We start from the raw sequence: 18,154 nt of genomic DNA, 5'->3' as shown, positions 1-18,154 counted from the left end.
GTGTTCATATATGTGTGGGTTAATGTCAGGGTCTTCAATTCAATTCCATTGGTCTGTATGTCAGTTTTTATACCAGTACCAAGCTGTTTTTTTTTATTACTATAGCTCTATAGTAGAACTTGAAGTCAGGGATGGTAATGCCTCCAGAGGTTGCTTTATTATAAAGGATTCTTTTAGCTATCCTGGGTCTTTTGTTTTTCCATATGAAGTTGAGTATTTTTCTTTCCAAGTCTGTGAAGAATTGTGTTGGGATTTTGATGGGAATTACATTGAATCTGTAGATTACTTTTGGTAAGATTGCCATTTTTACTATGTTAATCCTACCTATCCATGAGCATGGGAGATCCTTCCATTTTCTGATATCTTCTTCAATTTCTTTCTTTAGAGATTTAAAGTTCTTATCAAAAAGGTCCTTCACTTGTTTAGTTAGTGTTATCCCAAGGTATTTTATATTAGTTGTGGCTATTGTAAAGGATGATGTTTCTCTGACTTCTTTCTCAGCCCTTTTATCATTTGTATATAGGAGGGCTACTGATTTTTTTTGAGTTGATCTTGTATCCTGCCACTTTACTGAATGAGTTTATCAGCAGTAGGAGTTCCCTGGTAGAGTTTTTGGGGTCAGTTATGTATACTATCATATCATCTGCAAATACTGAAAGTTTGACTTCTTCCATTCCAATTTGTATACCTTTGATCTCCTTTTGTTGTCTTATTGCTCTAGCTAGAACTTCAAGTACTATATTGTGTGGTATTGTATTCCCCCAAATATTGTGCATGCTAATAAACTTATCTGGGATCAGAGACAGAGCAGCTACAATATTAAACATAAGGGATAGGCAGTGGTAGCACACGCCTTTAATCCTAGCATTCCAGAGGCAGAAATCCATGTGTTCAAAGGATACAGACAGGCATGGTGACTCATCACGCCTTTAATCCCAGAAAGCCTTTAATCCCAGGGAGTGGTGGTAGAAAGCAGAAAGATATATAAAGCGTGAGGACCAGAAACTAGAAGCATTTGGTTGGCTAAGCATTTGGCCTGGTTAAGCATTCAGGCTTTTGAGCAGCCGTTCAGCTGAGACCTATTCTGGATGAGGACTCAGAGGCCTCCAGTCTGAGGAGACAAGACTAGCTGAGGATCTGGCGAGGTGAGGTAGCTGTGGCTTGTTCTGTCTCTCTGATCTACCACCATTGACCCCAATAACTGGCCTCAGGTTTGATTTTATTAATAAGACCTTCTAAGATTCCTGCTACAATGTTGAATAAATATGGGGAGAGTGGACAGCCTTGTCTTGTTCCTGACTTTAGTGGAATCACTTTGAGTTTCTCTCCATTTCATTTGATGGTGGCTGTTGGTTTGCTGTAAATTGCCTTTATTATGTTTAGGAATGTTCCTTGTATTTCTGATCTCTCTAAGACCTTTATCATGAAGGGGTGTTGGATTTTGTCAAAGGCTTTTTCAGCATCTAATGAGATGATCATGTGTTTTTTTCTTTCAGTTTGTTTATATGGTGTATTACATTGACAGATTTTCATATGTTGAACTATCCTTGCATCCCTGGGATGAAACCTATTTGGTCATGGTGGATAATTTTTTTGATGTGTTTTTGGATTCGGTTTGCCAATATTTTGTTGAGTATTTTTGTATCAATGTTCATGAGCGAGATTGGTCTGTAATTCTCTTTCTTTGTTGCATCTTTTTGTGGTTTGGGTATCAGGGTAATTGTAGCCTCATAAGAAGAGTTTGTTAATGTTCCTTCTGTTTCTATTGTGTGGAACAATTTGAAGAGTATTGGAATTAGTTCTTTTTTGAAAGTCAGGTAGAATTCTGCTCTGAAACCATCTGGTCCTGCACTTTTTTTGGTTGGGAGACTTTTGATGACTGTTTCTATTTCTTTAGGGGTTATTGGTCTTTTTAAATAGTTTATCTGGTCTTGATTTAACTTTAATATGTGGTATCTATCCAGAAAATTGTCCATTTCTTCCAGATTTTCCATTTTTGTGGAGTACAGGTTTTTGAAGTATGACCTGATGATTCTCTGGATTTCCTCATTGTCTGTGTTATTTCTCCCTATTCATTTCTGATTTTGTTAATTTGGGTGCTCTCTCTTTGCCTTTTGGTTAATTTGGCTAGGGGCTTGTCTATCTTGTTGATTTTTTTTCAAAAAAACCAACTCTTTGTTTCATTGATTTTTTTGTATTGTTCTCTTGGTTTCTATTTCATTGATTTCAGCCCTCAATTTCATTATTTCCTGGCATTTATTCCTCCTGGTGAATTTGTTTCTTTTTGTTCTAGAGTTTTCAGTTGTGCTATTAAGTCATTGGTATGAGATTTCTCCATCTTCTTTATGTGTGCATTTAGAGCTATGAATTTTCCTCTTAGCACTGCTTTCATAGTGTCCCATAAGTTTGGGTGTGTTGTACTTTCATTTTCATTGAATTCTAGGAAATCTTTAATTTCTTTCCTTATTTCTTCCTTGAGCTGTTGGTGTTTCAGGTGGGCATTATTCAGTTTCCATGAGATTGTAGACTTTCTATAATTTTGTTGTTGTTGAATTCTAACTCTAAGGTATGGTGGTCTGATAAAATACAGGAGGTGATTCCAATGTTTTTGTATCTGTTGAGATTTGCTTTGTGACCAAGCATGTGGTCAATTTTTGAGAAGTTTCCATGGGGTGCCGAGAAGAAGGTATATTCTTTTGTGTTAGGATGGAATGTTCTGTAGATATCTATTAAGTCCATTTGAGTCATAACATTTGTTAGGTCCTTTATTTCTTTGTTAAGTTTCAGTCTGGTAGATCTGTCTTTTGGTGAGAGTGGTGTCTTGAAATCTCCCACTACTAATGTGTGGGGTTTGATGTGCGATTTAAGCTTTAGTAATATTTCTTTTATGAATGTGGTTACCTTTGTATTTGGGTCATAAATGTTCAGAATCGAGACTTCATCTTGTTGGATTTTTCCTGTGATAAATATGAAATATCCATCCTGATCTCTTTCAATTGATTTTAGTTTGAAGTCTATTTTATTAGATATTAGGATAGCTACACCAGCTTGCTTCTTAGGTCCATTTGCTTGGAAAACCTTTTCCCAGCCCTTTACTCTGAGGTAGTGTCTGTCTTTGAAGTTAAGGTGTATTTCTTGTATGCAGCAGAAGGATGGATCCTGTTTTCTTATCCATTTTGTTAGTTTGTGTCTTTTTATAGGTGAGTTGAGACCATTGATATTGATGGATATTAATGACCAGTGATTGTTAATTCCTGTTATTTTTTGTGGTAGTGTTGCATTTTCCTTCTCTGGTATTTGTTGGTTTGGGATTATCTATTGCCTGAGTTTTCATGGATGTGTTTAGCCTCTCTAGGTTGGATTTTTCCTTCTAGTGCTTTCTGTGGGACCGGATTTGTGGATAGGTATTGTTTAAATTTGGTTTTATTATGGAATATTTTGTTTACTCCGTCTATGGTGATTGAGAGTTTTCCTGGGTATAGTAGTCTGGGTTGGCATCCATGGTCTCTTAGTGTCTGCATAACATCTGTCCAGGACCTTCTGACTTTCAAAGTCTCTATTGAGAAGTCTGGTGTTATTCTGATGGGTCTGCCTTTATATGTTACTTGGTCTTTTTCCTTTGCAGCTCTTAATATTTTTTTTCTTTGTTCTATATGGTTAGTGTTTTGATTATTATGTGGCGAGGGGACTTTTTTTTTGGATCCAGCCTATTCGGTGTTCTGTAAGCTTCTTGTATCTTCATAGGTATTTCTTTCTTTAGGTTAGGAAAGTTTTCTTCTATGATTTTGTTGAATATATTTCCTGTGCCTTTGAGTTGGTATTCTCCTTCTTCTATCATTATTATTCTTAGATTTGGTCTTTTCATGGTGTCCCAAATTTCTTGGATGTTTTGTGTTACGACTTTTTTGTCTTTAGTGTTTTCTTTGACTGACGAATCTATTTTCTCTATTGTGTCTTCAGTGTCAGAGATTCTCTGTTCCATCTCTTGCAATCGGTTGGTTATGCTTGTTTCTGTGTCTGAAGGTTCCTCTCTTGTTCTAATTGTTAGTCTTGGTCCACTAGGAGTTCTTGGTTAAATTGGTGCTGTTAGGCTCTGTTTCTTCAGGAGCAGCTTAGTCCAATCAGTGTTAGTGGGTTCTGTCTCAGGGAGCAGTTGTTCCCAGTTGGTGCAGGGTGTGCTTATGGTTTCAGTGGTTGTTAGGTTTGTAGGGTTTTTTTGTTTTTGTTTTTGTTTTTGTTTTTGTTTTTGTGTGTGTGGGGGGGAGCAGGGAAAGGTAGCTATCTGGTCCCTGGGACTCCGATGGGTAGGGCCTAGGGGCTAGAGACCTGATCTGCTAGTCTGGAGGTGGGGGCTTACCTGTTCCAGTTGCTGTAGTGTAGGCTTATGATTCTGGTGATCTGGTTCAGTGGCAAGGCGGTACCTTCTTTTGTGTTCTCAGGTCACATTTTGCTCATTCATCAATTCCTCAGCTGATCTTGTTTCCTCAGACTGCAGACTGTAGGATTCTGAATCCTCTCCCAAATGGATCTCAGCTGAGCAGGTTGTTCAGTAGGGCAATCTCACCAACACCTCCAACTTGTTGGGTTTCGCGGGATTGGCAGCTGGGCCCTGGGTTGGCCTCAGACAGAGTGTTCGGGTCTGTTCTGGTTCCGTCCCACGGAGATGGCGCCTTCCCTGGGTGCTGGGATTAAAGGCATCCCTGTTCCAAGTTCTTAATCTCCTTGTTTTCACTAACTCCCCAGCAGGTAATAGTTTAGTTTCTGGTCTTTATTACAACCGAGTCTAGGCCGCCGCTCTGCCTGCCTCTCAGCTGAAGATTCTTTTTGAGAAATGTGATCATACCTGTTTTGGGGAAATTCAATCACACTGTGAACCCTGAGTTTGAAGTTGCATTAATTAAATAAAATCAACATTGGGTTAGGAGCAGAGCCAGCAGCTAGTTGACAGAAAGTAATCATAGAGAGTCAGAGGGAGTCTGGAAGATGGATAGAGAGACACATAGGAAGTAGTAGGGAGGCGGATCCGGGGAGATGGAAAAGTCACTGTGGCCAATTACTGCAGCGCCGCATTCGGCTGAAACAGCAGTAGATTCTGGTGCAGCTGCTCTGACGGCGGAAAAACAGCATACCTGGAAGGAAGAGGCAGGAGGGCCAGGAGTTCAAAGCCATCCTTGTAAAGTTTGGGGTCAGCCTGGGATAATGAAATTCTGTCTTATCATAACCAATGGCTTTATGGGGATACCATAATATAAACTCTTGAACATATACAGTTTGGTATTTTTTAGTATATTCATAATTGGACTAACATTATTTTATAATTCCAATATTTTTTAAAAAATTGAGGCAAGGTTCCATTATGTAGTCTAGGCTGGCCTCAAACTGAAAGCCATCCCATCTCAGTCTCTGTGTGCTAATATTATGGGACTCTAGGCATGTGCCATTCCTATAGCTTCCAGAACTTTCCCCCCATTGTTAGGTATTGAACCAAAGAGCTTATTGGGCCTGCTTCCAGAAAATACATGTGAGGATTGTGAGAGACCCATCTCCCAAAATACAGCTGTGTCACTGAGACATGTCACCTCAGCATGGATGATGACTTCCCCATAGCTGCCCCTATGTATGATAGAGCTCTAGAGAGAGCCCCTCTTCAGATGACTCTCTTTCTTGAATGCCCTAGCACCTCTGAAACCACATGGAGCTGGTGCAGAATGACATGGGAATGGAGTACAGGGAGGAGCGGCTGGAATATCCCAGGAGGGCCTAATGACTCTTCATTCAGTCCTCCCTTTGAGGGAACATCAACAGGTCTGATCCTGTTGATCGTCTGTTGTGGGCAATTAAATTGCACCTTCTCTGATTAAGATGATAATAACTGTTGTACCCAGAGACAGCTGTGGGGTTGGAAAGCCAATGGCCCCCACAGGGAGGGGCACTGTGAGGAGGTGTGGCCTTGTTGAAGGAAGTGTCACTGTGGGGGGGGGCTCTGAGGTCTCTTGCTCAGGCTTCCCTCAGTGTGACTGTCAGTCAACGTCCTGTGCCTGCAAGATTAGCCCTCTCAGCTCCAACACCACATCTATTTCCTAGCCAGTAAGTGCTATAGTATTGAGATCAGAACTGACCTGGTTTTTCTCTGTGGTCAGACTGAATGTCCTAAATAATGTTACAGTAAAAGTTAAAGAAGCCTTAGTCTTTGTAAAGCTGCAGTGTCCAAAGGGTTTTCCTCTGGTTGCAGAGAACCATCATCCTTCCACCTTCTTTCAATCATTTGCATTTTGTAATATTTGACATTTTGTTTCTTCTTTTGCTCCTTGTCTCTTGCTTTAATCATCTTGGCCAGTTTCCAGGAGAGTGCAGCCGTGTTTGGGAAGTGAGAGGAGAGCTAAAGCTCTGTAGGAAGGGAGCCGTATGCTCCTTTGTGGCTGTTCTACCATAAACTGCCAAGAGATTTAAATTCCACCTTTCCCATCACCTCACTTTGAACTACATGCAAGCCTGAGGGTGTCAGGGGATGGCTTGAGGAAGTTGGTTCTCTCCTTCTAAGGGGTCCTGGGCTCCACCTCAGGTTATCAGGCCTGATGCAAGTACATTTACCCACTTGCCATCTCTGGCCCTAAGCCACATGTTTATATTAGCCTAGATGTTGCTGGTGCTTTGACAGCTTCTGTGACATTTAGATAAGGCATCAAGGTGATTGGGAGCAGAAGGTCTGAGGCTGGAGACATGGCTCAGTTAAGTACCTGCGGCACAAGAACGACCATGTGAGTTCCAGCCTAGCTCCTGTGTCAGAAATGCAGGTGTGAGCTCCTGTGTCAGAATGCAGGTGTGAGCACCTGTGTCAGAAGCCAGGTGCAGGTGTGAGCACCTGTGTCAGAGGCCAGGTGCAGGTGTGAGCACCTGTGTCAGAGGCCAGGTGCAGGTGTGAGCACCTGTGTCAGAGACCAGGTGCAGGTGTGAGCACCTGTGTCAGAGGCCAGGTGCAGGTGTGAGCACCTGTGTCAGAGGCCAGGTGCAGGTGTGAGCACCTGTGTCAGAGGCCAGGTGCAGGTGTGAGCACCTGTGTCAGAGGCCAGGTGCAGGTGTGAGCACCTGTGTCAGAGGCCAGGTGCAGGTGTGAGCACCTGTGTCAGAATGCAGGTGTGAGCACCTGTGTCAGAAGCCAGGTGCAGGTGTGAGCACCTGTGTCAGAAGCCAGGTGCAGGTGTGAGCACCTGTGTCAGAAGCCAGGTGCAGGTGTGAGCACCTGTGTCAGAGACCAGGTGCAGGTGTGAGCACCTGTGTCAGAGGCCAGGTGCAGGTGTGAGCACCTCTGTAAATGTAACCAACCATCTTATTAAATAAGAAACATAGAACCAATGTAAAAGAGAAAGCCAAGAGATCAGAGATCAGAGCTAAAATCTCACCCTTCCTACTGCGGTGGTCTTAGCTTCCCGAAAGAGAGCTATTTCCCTTTGTGTAAGTCATTTCATAGTCATTCTGCCTTCTCATTGGTTGTAAACCCAAACACGTGACTGCCTCATCACTGTCTGTATGTACAGCCCCCCCCCCCCCCCCCGTCTTAAAGGCATATGTCTCCAATGCTAGCTGTATCCCTGAACACACAGCGATCTATGGGGTTAAAGGCGTGTGCCACCACCGCCACACTCTGTCTATGGCTCTAATAGCTCTGACCCCCGGGCAACTTTATTTATTAACATACAATCAAATCACATTTCAGTACAATTAGAATACCACCACACACCTCTAAGCCCAGAGTTTTGGTGCTAGAAACAGGGGGATCCTGGGACTTGCTGGCCAGCCAGTCTTGCTAAAGCAGCAATTCCAGGTTTAGTGAAAGACCTTGTCTTAAAAATAGGGGGAAATGATCCAGGTATATACCAGACATTAATCTTCAGCCTCCACATGCACACACAGCAAAAAGAGCCTAGTTCTAGAATATTATGTCTGGGTTTAAATTCAGTGATTTGCTTATAGGATTTAAAGCATATTTCCTGTTCATGTACATCTCTGCTCCTTTGCCTGTATGTTGCCAATAGTAGTCTTACCCAACTTTCGATCTGATGGAAGGAATGAGTGAGATCATTTACTTTAAAGCATTTAACACTGCACCAGCTGTGTGTGAAATGCGATGCTACAGCCTGCAGGTGCTTCTGGAGTTTCTAGTGCAGATGTCCAGAGGCTATGTCTGCAGCTCCTGAGTACGATGCTTCTCCCATGTACAAGGCCCAAGATTTGATCCTAAGCACGAGGAAGAAGACAGAAAAGCTCCTCCAGAGAAACAGTGAGAATATTTTGGTATAAATTGTCGAAGACAAAAATTCCAGACCTCTGAGAAGACTTTGCCAGTCCAGACAGCGTTTATTCAGATAACAGCAGGCTCTTCTGAGGAGCAGTGAGCTGTGGCGCTCCCCTTTGTTCAGCTCTGGCTCTCAGGAGCTGAAGAGCCAAGTCTTTCCATGTAGTCTCTGCACCACCGCTCAGCCACCACAGGAAAGAACAGTCACAGTTTGACCTGTGTGGCAGCTTCCAACAGCTGGGTTCTCTGCATTTGTCTTTTTTTTTTTTTTTGGTTTGGTTTTGGTTTTTGAGGCAAGATTCACTATATAGCCCTGGCTGTCCTGGAACTCCCTAAGCAGACCAGGCTGGCCTCGAATTCACAGAGATCTGCTATCCACAAAGACACCAAAATCATATAAAGATAGTAAAACAAGAAAAAAATGTTTACAGATTATGTATCTGATAAAAAAGTATTGTATGTCTACTGTATAAAGAACTCTTACAATTAAATACTAAATAGGTAAGTAGCCTAATATAAAAATGGGCAAATTAAATAGAAATTGAATAGACATGTCCCCAAAGAGAATATACAAATGGCCAATAAGATGAAAAATTGCTTAATATTATCAGTCATATTGGAATGCAAATCAGTTCTCATCTGCTCTAGTTGTTACAATAAAGGTAGGAAAGCAGTTATGGAAGATGAGTGAACACGGATGGTGGCTGGGAACACGGATGGTGGCTGGGAACACGGTTGGTGGCTGGGAGTGTGGATGGTGACTGGGAACACAGTTGGTAGCTGGGAGTGTGGATGGTGGCTGGGAGCGTGGATGGTGGCTGGGGGCGTGGATGGTGGCTGAGAGCGTGGATGACCACTTTGCAGAACAGTCTGAGTTTCTTCAAACAGTAAAGCACAGACTTACCCTCTGACCCTTCTATTCTTATATACCGGGAAAGTTGAAAACATATGTGTTTTTGAACTTGTACACAAATATTCATAGCAGCCTGTTAATGATCCCCCAAAAGCGGGAAAACCCAGTGTCCGTCACTGAGGAAATATAAACAAAATGTGGTATGTCCATTCACCAGAGTTTTGTGTTTGTAAAGCTTTATCTACATATTTTATTTTATGTGTGTGCATGAGTAACCTGCATGTATGTATGTATGTGTACCACATGCTGCTTGGTGCCCATGGAGGCCAGAAGAGAACAGTGGACCTAGAGTCACAGGTGGTTATGAGCCGCCTGGTGTATGAACTGAGAACCGAACCCAGGTCCTCTATTAGAACAGTGAGTGCTGTTGACCATGGGGCCATCTCTCCAGCTCCCATGCATTTGAGTTTTATTGATCCATAAAAAAAGAGTGAACTCACGGTAGAACATTGAAAGCACGCTAAATGAAAGCAGCCAAACACAAAGGCCACATACTGGCTAATTCCATTCATATGTCATTTTCTCAGTAGGAAACTGTGGTTTCCAAGTAATGATTTCCAGACACAAGGAGAGGAGAGTGGGGAGACTGCTGATGGAAAAGAGGCCTCTTGGTAGAGTGACAAATATGTTCTTGAAAGTACTGCTGGTTGCATAACTCTGAGTGTTCCAGAACCCAGCAAGTTGTGCACTTTAATGGGGTTGATTTTGGTATAGGAAATAAATTTCAGTAATACTATTTTTAAAAGCTTAGAGCTAGAGATATAACTGAGGAGGTAGGGTGCTTGCTTACTGTGCACAGACCCTAGGTTCTCTCCCCATAGCACCATTAAAAAAAAAGACAGTGTCCCAGTAAGTGGATTACTTAGTATTGAAAATAAAATTACTCAGAAGGTTTCTGTGTAGCTGGCCACCTAATAGTATTTGCAGTTGTTTTTTACTGAACTGTCAGACTGGAATTTTATTTCTAGAGTTGTTAGATTCTATTCGTAGAGTCTAATGAGCATTAACTGTCTTTGAGTTACATGAAAGCTAACCAAAGCCGCATATAAGACAGAATTCCTATGACAGCAAGTTAATCTGTTTCTGTGTTCTCATAGGCTTTGCCACGCAGTTGGAAGTGTTCTTTAGACGATAAAAACCCTCTTCCTTGTCAGTCACTCTGCTTTGTTGCACACCTTGTGGATTTAAGTAGTTAGATTCGAAATGAACTAAGCTTGCTAAGTTCTACTCATTTGGGTTGAGACAAGGTCTCACCATGTAACTCTGGCTGGCCTGGAGTTCGCTATGTAGCAAGGTCGGCCTCCTGAGTGCCGGCATAAAAGGTGTGTGCCACTATGCCCAACTAATTCTACTCTTTTGTTCATTTATTTATTTATTTAATTTTCTGAGACAAGGTTTCTCTGTGTAACAGTCCTAGGTAGGTGTCCTGGAACTTATCCTGTAGCCCAGGCTGGCTTCGAACTCACAGAGATCTGCCTACATCTGCCTCCCAAGTGCTGGGACTAAAGGCATGCGCCACCTCCACCCAGCAATTCTACTCTTTTTTAACAACTGAATTTTTTTTTTTTTTGGTTTTTCGAGACAGGGTTTCTCTGTGTAGCTTTACGCCTTTTCCTGGAACTCACTTGGTAGTCCAGGCTGGCCTCGAACTCACAGAGATCCGCCTGGCTCTGCCTTCCGAGTGCTGGAATTAAAGGCGTGCGCCACCACCGCCCGGCTAACAACTGAATTTTTGCAAAGGATTCTATTGTTAATTGTGTGTGTGTGTGTGTGCGCATCTGTGAGTAGATACGGGCATGTGAGTGCAAGTGTCCACGGAAGCCAGAACTACCGATTTCGACACCCCTGGAGCAGGAATTAAGGAGTTCTGAGCCTCCCTTGGTGGGTGATGGGAACTGAGCACACAGTGGTTACCCTGCAACCAGCTCTCCAGCCCAACGCCTGAGCTTTTGTTGTTTGCCTTTCGTTGCTGAGACAGGGGCTTGCCTATATTAGTCCAGGCTCACCTTGAACTTTAACAACTGAAATTTGAAGTAAAATGAATTTAGGTTTTAGTTACATAAAATGTTAGTGATTTTTGTGGGTTTAGTCACATTTAGCATATTTTGATAATATGTAGATTCTAGGGTTTTCTTCGTAGTTCTTACTTCAGTGTAACTCATTGTATTCTTAGCTCACGGAACACAGAGAGGTACGGCACAGCTACAGCCTGGACTCCTTCTGCCGCTGCCCTTTTTACGAAGAAGCTATGCATCTAGTTGAAGAGGGAAAAATTTACTCCAGAGTACTGAGGTAGTATTCCAGTTTAGCTAATGGCTAATAGCTTACTTTAGAGCCTACTATGTTATTTTAAAATAATGTATTAAGGTGCTGTTGCTCTTTTTGTGTGACAGTTATTAAATTGTGCTTATGAATATGGGAAAAATACATTTTTGGTCCAAGGAAATGTTTTACGCAGCCTGTCAGTATGCAGAGGACATGTGTTTTCTATTAAGGTCCTGTGGTGAAGCCCTGTTCAAGTCCAGATTTGTAGAAGGCTTGATCTGGAATGAAACCTAACAGTCCCTCTCTGCTCTTTGTTATATAGAACTGAAATGCTGGAGTGCCTGGGAGACAGTGATTTTCTTGCCAAACTTCACTGTATTCGGCAGGCTTTTCAGGTATTTCTCATAGCATTAAGTGATGCCCCGCCCAGCTGTCAGGAGTTGTGTACCTTCAGGGTGTAGCATCCCTACCTGTGCACAGGATAGTCCTTTCCATTATTCTGGCTACTCATGGCAGATAGGCAGTCAGCTAAGTTTATTCTCCCTCCATCCTGCTCTGTCTCCATTTCCATTGTCCTTCTCCACACCTTCCCAGGCCTGCCACACTGTATCTATCTAATGGGAGACTGTACCGTGTGAGTGTGTGGAAATGGCCGCCACACTGTATCTATCTAATGGGAGACTGTAGGGGGGGGGGGGGGGGGGGGGGGGGGCTGTGTGAGTGTGTGGAATGGCGCACACTGTATCTATCTAATGGGAGACTGTACCGTGTGAGTGTGTGGAAATGGCCGCCACACTGTATCTATCTAATGGGAGACTGTACCGATGTGAGTGTGTGGAAATGGCCGCCACACTGTATCTATCTAATGGGGGAGGGGGGGGGGGGGGGGGGGGGGGGGGGGGGGGACTGTATGTAAGTGGGGGGGCCCGTGGGGTGAGTGTGTGGAAATGGCCGCCACACTGTATCTAATGGGAGACTGTACCCATGTAAGTGTGTGGAAATGGCTGCCACACTGTATCTAATGGGAGACTGTACCGTGTGAGTGTGTGGAAATGGCTGCTTAAAATGACTCTTGGTTGTTATCAGGCAGTGTATATTTAGGTTTTTAAAATTTGAAACAGTGATGTCCTAAATCCTAAAAGTACTGATTTCCTAAAAAGGAATGAGGTTGTTAATAATAAAGCCAGAATTGTTGGCATACACCTTTAATTGCAACATTCTTTGTGAGTTCAAGGCCAGCCTGGTCTACCTAGGGAGTTTCAGGCCAGCCAGAGTTACATAGTGAGACCCTGTCTCAAAAATGAAAAACGAAATTTACCTTAGTTTTTGAGTTTTTTGTTTGTTGGTTGGTTGTTTTGTTTTTCGAGACAGGGTCTCTGTAGTTTTGGTGCCTGTCCTAGATCTCGCTTTGTAGACCAGGCTGGCCTCGAACTCACTGAGATCCACCTGGCTCTACTTCCTGAGTACGGGGATTAAAAGTGTGTGCCACCACCGCCCAACCTACCTTAGATTTTTTTTTTTTTTAATTTCAAGGTTTGCTGGGCAGTGGTGGTGGAAGAGACAGGTGGATCTATGTGAGTTCAAGGCCAGCCTGGTCTACTGAGTAAGTTCCAGGACAGCCAAGGCTACACAGAGAAATCCTGTCTGAAAAAACAAAAAACAAACCAAAACAATTTTTTCAAGATTTATTTTTATTGTTTTTATGTGTACACGTGTGTATGTGTGTGTTTAGGTAGGTACCCATGAGTGCGGGTGTCCAGGGAGGTCAGAAGAGGATATCAGATACCATGGAGCTGGAATTGCAGGTGGTTGTAAGATGCCCAGCATGGGTGCTGGGAACCACACTTTCATCCCCTGCCAGAACAGTGCGTGCTCTTAACCACTAAGCCATCCTTCCAGCTCCTCACCCTAGATATCTAATTGTCTAGAACAGAATTTAGATTCGAATATATCTGCCCTTAATCTGTTTTGATCTCTGGTTTGAGTTCTTTTTGTCTCTGTGAATTTGGACTTCCTCCATTTCCAGTGAGTATGCGAACTGTCTCGGGCCTTCCCATGTCACTGGGGTCGCTCGGGTTGGTATTTTTCAGGTTGTTCTCTCGGAAGCAGCCAACAGGATATTCCTTGCTGAGAGTGGACGGAAGATTTTGTCGGCTTTAATCGTGAAAGCACGGAAGGTGTGTTTGTTCTCTCAGCGCTCTCATTTGTGCTCGTTTCTCTGGCTGAGACTAACTCGTCAGACAAGGGGCTGGGGAGAGAGCTCAGCAGGGCAACGTCCTTGTCACCAAGCAGACACCTGAGTTTGAGCCCCAGAACCCACTCCAGCAGCTGCTCTCTCACACAGGTGGCGGCATGTGCCACCTGTCCGCCAAATGAAGAAACATGTATCTTTAAGGTTTTAAGATTAAAATATATTAAAATTTTAATAGTGGAGGTCTTTGTAAGTATTTGGAAAGGTCCACCAAACAGTGCTGATTTCTCTTTTTTTGAAACAGAGCCTGTGTGCTCTCTAGTTGGCCTGGAACTCACTTTGTAGATGAAGCTAGGCTCAAATGTGTGCTGATTCTCCTGTCTCTACATCCTGGGTGCTGGAATTATAGATGTGACTACCCCGTCTCCTCAAAGAGTGTGTAAAGCCCATGATGTTTCTAATAACTTACCATTGTCTATGGCATCTGGAGGTCTCTGGAGAGAGCAGTCGGTAGATCTGTGCCGGTAACCAGGTGTAACCTCCTCCCAGCCTGGTCAGGAGGAACAGTAACCAGGTGTAACCTCCTCCCAGCCTGGTCAGGAGGAACAGTAACCAGGTGTAACCTCCTCCCAGCCTGGTCAGGAGGAACAGTAACCAGGTGTAACCTCCTCCCAGCCTGGTCAGGAGGAACAGTAACCAGGTGTAACCTCCTCCCAGCCTGGTCAGGAGGAACAGTAACCAGGTGTAACCTCCTCCCAGCCTGGTCAGGAGGAACAGTAACCAGGTGTAACCTCCTCCCAGCCTGGTCAGGAGGAACAGTAACCAGGTGTAACTCCTCCAGCCTGGTCAGGAGAACAGTAACCAGGTGTAACTTCCTCCCAGCCTGGTCAGGAGGAACAGTAACCAGGTGTAACCTCCTCCCAGCCTGGTCAGGAGGAACACTGAGGAGCATGGACAGACTGAGCTGCCTGGTGTTCATCGTCACTGGACTGAGTGAAGCAGAGACATTAGAAGAACTTCATTCAGACTGGAAGGAACCACTTTACTTTATGCAGGCTTGTCCAGATTAAAAAAAAAAACAAAAACCAAAACCAAACACAAACAGGCCTGCCTTTAGCCCTTTGCCTACCTGGTATTCCGCTCCAGTCCCATCCACCCTCAATTCAGTCTTCTGTGTAGCAGAACTGCATTCATTTTACTCTACTTCGGAAGACTATTGTGATTGAATTAGTGATCTGTGGGACAGTAACTTGAAATGCACAGTACTGAGAGACTCACAGGTGACACTGTGTCCTTGCAGCTCACCGTATAAATCGTGGGCTGCTTTCTTGGACTTCCTTTTTTTTTTTTAAATTTTTTTCATTTATTTTACATTCCGACCAATTTTCCATTCCCTTCCCCCTCTCTTCTACCCCTCCCCCATCCACTCCTCCTCAGTCTCCATTCAGAAAGGGGCAGGCCTCCCATGGGATTCAACACAGCATGGCACATCAACTTGAAGACCAAGCTCCTCTCTCTGCATCAAAGTTGGTTGGCCTTCCTGCTGTAGACAAGCCCAGGGGTTTGAACCAGAGTGCCTCCAGGAGGAGCACAGGTGCCTGGAAGGACCTCAGCCTCCTGCTGGAGCCCTGTTTTCATCCTAAAGTCGGAGCAGCAGTTCGCTATGAGCCTTTACTAACATTCTCATTCTTGGCTTCTGTGAACTAGAGTGACAGGTGGTAAATGAAGGGCGAGAGTGTAGATTACTCGCCTAACCTGACATGTAAAAGGCCTCAGTTCAGTCCTAGCACCATATAACCAAATATAGAAGCACATCTGTAATCCCAGCACCATATAAACCAGGTATAGGGCACATCTGTAATCCCAGCACCGTACAAACCAGGTATAGAGGCACATCTGTGATCCCAGCACCATATAAACCAGGTATAGGGCACATCTGTGATCCCATCACCGTATAAACCAGGTATAGAGGCACATCTGTAATCCCAGCACCGTACAAACCAGGTATAGAGGCACATCTGTGATCCCAGCACCATATAAACCAGGTATAGGGCACATCTGTAATCCCAGCACCGTACAAACCAGGTGTAGAGGCACATCTGTGATCCCAGCACCATATAAACCAGGTATAGGGCACATCTGTAATCCCAGCACCATATAAACACAGTGTATAACCAGGTATAGGCACATCTGTAATCCCAGCACCATACAAACCAGGTATAGAGGCACATCTGTGATCCCAGCACCATATAAACCAGGTATAGGGCACATCTGTAATCCCATCACCATATAAACCAGGTATAGGGCACATCTGTGATCCCATCACCGTATAAACCAGGTATAGAGGCACATCTGTAATCCCAGCACCATATAAACCAGGTACAGAGGCACATCTGTAATCCCAGTACCGAACAAACCAGGTATAGAGGCACATCTGTGATCCCAGCACCATATAAACCAGGTATAGGGCACAGCTGTAATCCCAGCACCGTACAAACCAGGTATAGGGCACAGCTGTGACCCCAGCCCTGGGAAGGAAGGTAGAGAGGGTCAGAACTTTGAGGCCATCCTCCACTATATAGTTCATTTGAGGCTAGCCTGGGATACTTCAGACATTAAAAAAAGGTAAATTGTCATGCTTTGAAAGTGTTTTCTAGAATAATTAAGACCCAACTAACTTAATTGAAAAGTAATTTATTTATTTAGTAGACTTAAGTCTTGTTATAAAGTTAAATTTAGACTGCAATATGTGTTTTTTTTTTTTTCAGAATCCAAAGAAATTTGAAGATGTTTTTGATGAAATGATCTATTTTTTAGAGCAGACTGATCACTGGGATAGTACTGAGATGGAACTTGCTGCCAGAGGGGTAAATTCAAATTTTATATAATCCTTATTCCTGTTATCTACATGTATTTACCTGATTGAGGCATTGTTTGTTTGTTTGTTGAGACAGAATTTCTGTGTGGTGGTAGGGCATCATTGTATCCAGCTGTGTGGTGGCAGTCACTGTCCTCTTTCTGACATTCATAAACAGTGGGAACTACATTCTCTATACACTGGTTGGTTGTAAAGAAATGATTTTTAAAGGCCTTTTTCTTCATTCACATCTTCCATCTGAAAATCAAGTGCTTCATCCAGCAAGGCAGTAATGGTCCTGTGTGAGAGCAGTCTAAGGTGAGCAGTACACAGGGCACCTCAGGAGAGCCAGGGAAGGAGGCTCTGACAGGCGGACGAGGAAACGTACCGAGAAGAATCAGAGGCAGGTTCTTGTTGTCAGGGACGGTATAAAAGCCGAGAACTTAAACTGCAGCTCTACATGTGATTCATAGACTGTAACACACACATGGTAGTAGGATTTGATACAGACAGAAAGGTCTGGGTATACAAGTACTTCCCAGCTCTGGTTATGTTGGGGACTAGGAGCAGCAACAGTGCAGAAATATTATTCCCAGCTCACAGTTCTTGGCTTCTAACCAGCAGCCACGGAAGCAGATAGGAATCATTGAGGAGAAAGTGGCCACTCCAGCACTGGGCAGGGAGAGTCCATGCTGAGCCTGGAACAGCTTGCTGTGGTCGAAGCTTGTAGGTGAGTTTACAGGGAGCCGAGAGGCATGTAGCCAGGGAACAGGATGCACAGACCCCGAGAGCATTGCTCCTTCTCTGCTGCGCTCTCCCTCCGTGGACTGAATCAGTAGAAGCCTGAGCCTCAGCCTTCAGCCTTCCTGTTTTTTACCCACTTTTCCACAGTCATCTCTACGCTGGGTAAATCTGAACCCCTAAGTTTTTCTCGGTTCCCATTATCCCGGCCTAAATCTCTATTGCCTTTTCCTAGCCGACTTCATATCTTCGTATTCCGTGACTCCCTACCCACTGCATTCCTCCCTTACATTTCTCTTCTCCTATTCGTTTCCACCTACACTTCTGCTAAAATTACCTTCTTGTTGTTCTCATTGTGACCCAGCATTGAACTCTGTGTAGCTAGTGATAAACTTGAGTTCCTGATTCTCCTGCCTCTACCTCTCAGGTGCTGAGATTCCAGTCACATGCCACTAGGCCTAGCTTGCCAAAATCATCTTTAAAACATATGATGTGACTATCTCCCATCACCACCAACTCCGTTCTCCTGTGAGAATCAACTGGAAGTCCTTCACATGGTGTAAATCCTTACAGGATCTGGTCCTGGTTCTGGCCACCGGCTTGACCATGGACCCTTTCAGGGATTTTTTCTATTCCACACCATTGTGTTCCCCTGGCCTTAAAGTCTGATAGGAATTCCCTGTTCCTGGGAAGGCCCACTCCCCCAGGGAGACTGTCTCTAATGTCCAGCTCAAAATCAGCCTCTCCTGCAAGCTCTTGACACTTTATTGTGCTTTCTGGGGGTTGTGATTGGATGCCTGTGGGATTTTCTTCTTGGGGTTTCCTCAATAGACCCCAGGTTTCCAGTCTGTGTACTGTAGCTATCTAAACCCTAGCTGCAGCTAGTGCATGTGA

At 43.9% G+C, this 18,154-nt stretch overlaps 1 protein-coding gene across 4 annotated transcripts in view; it reads left to right on the top strand.

The window, feature by feature from the left end:
* Positions 1 to 18,154, top strand: part of Miga1 (mitoguardin 1) — a 68,169-nt gene that overhangs the window by 41,742 nt on the left and 8,273 nt on the right. For all 4 annotated transcript variants that reach the window (XM_028879156.2, XM_028879155.2, XM_037207234.1 and 1 more), the window contains 4 exons: positions 11,380 to 11,498; positions 11,794 to 11,866; positions 13,562 to 13,648; positions 16,431 to 16,529. In XM_028879156.2, the coding sequence (XP_028734989.1) occupies positions 11,380 to 11,498; positions 11,794 to 11,866; positions 13,562 to 13,648; positions 16,431 to 16,529 (378 nt within the window). The remainder of the gene's footprint in view (positions 1 to 11,379; positions 11,499 to 11,793; positions 11,867 to 13,561; positions 13,649 to 16,430; positions 16,530 to 18,154) is intronic.

This window comes from Peromyscus leucopus, chromosome 6 (assembly GCF_004664715.2).
Source record: "Peromyscus leucopus breed LL Stock chromosome 6, UCI_PerLeu_2.1, whole genome shotgun sequence".
NCBI classification, from domain to species: Eukaryota; Metazoa; Chordata; class Mammalia; order Rodentia; family Cricetidae; genus Peromyscus; species Peromyscus leucopus.
The sequence above is the reverse complement of the archived record's forward strand: the minus strand, read 5'-3'. Positions and strand labels throughout refer to the sequence as shown.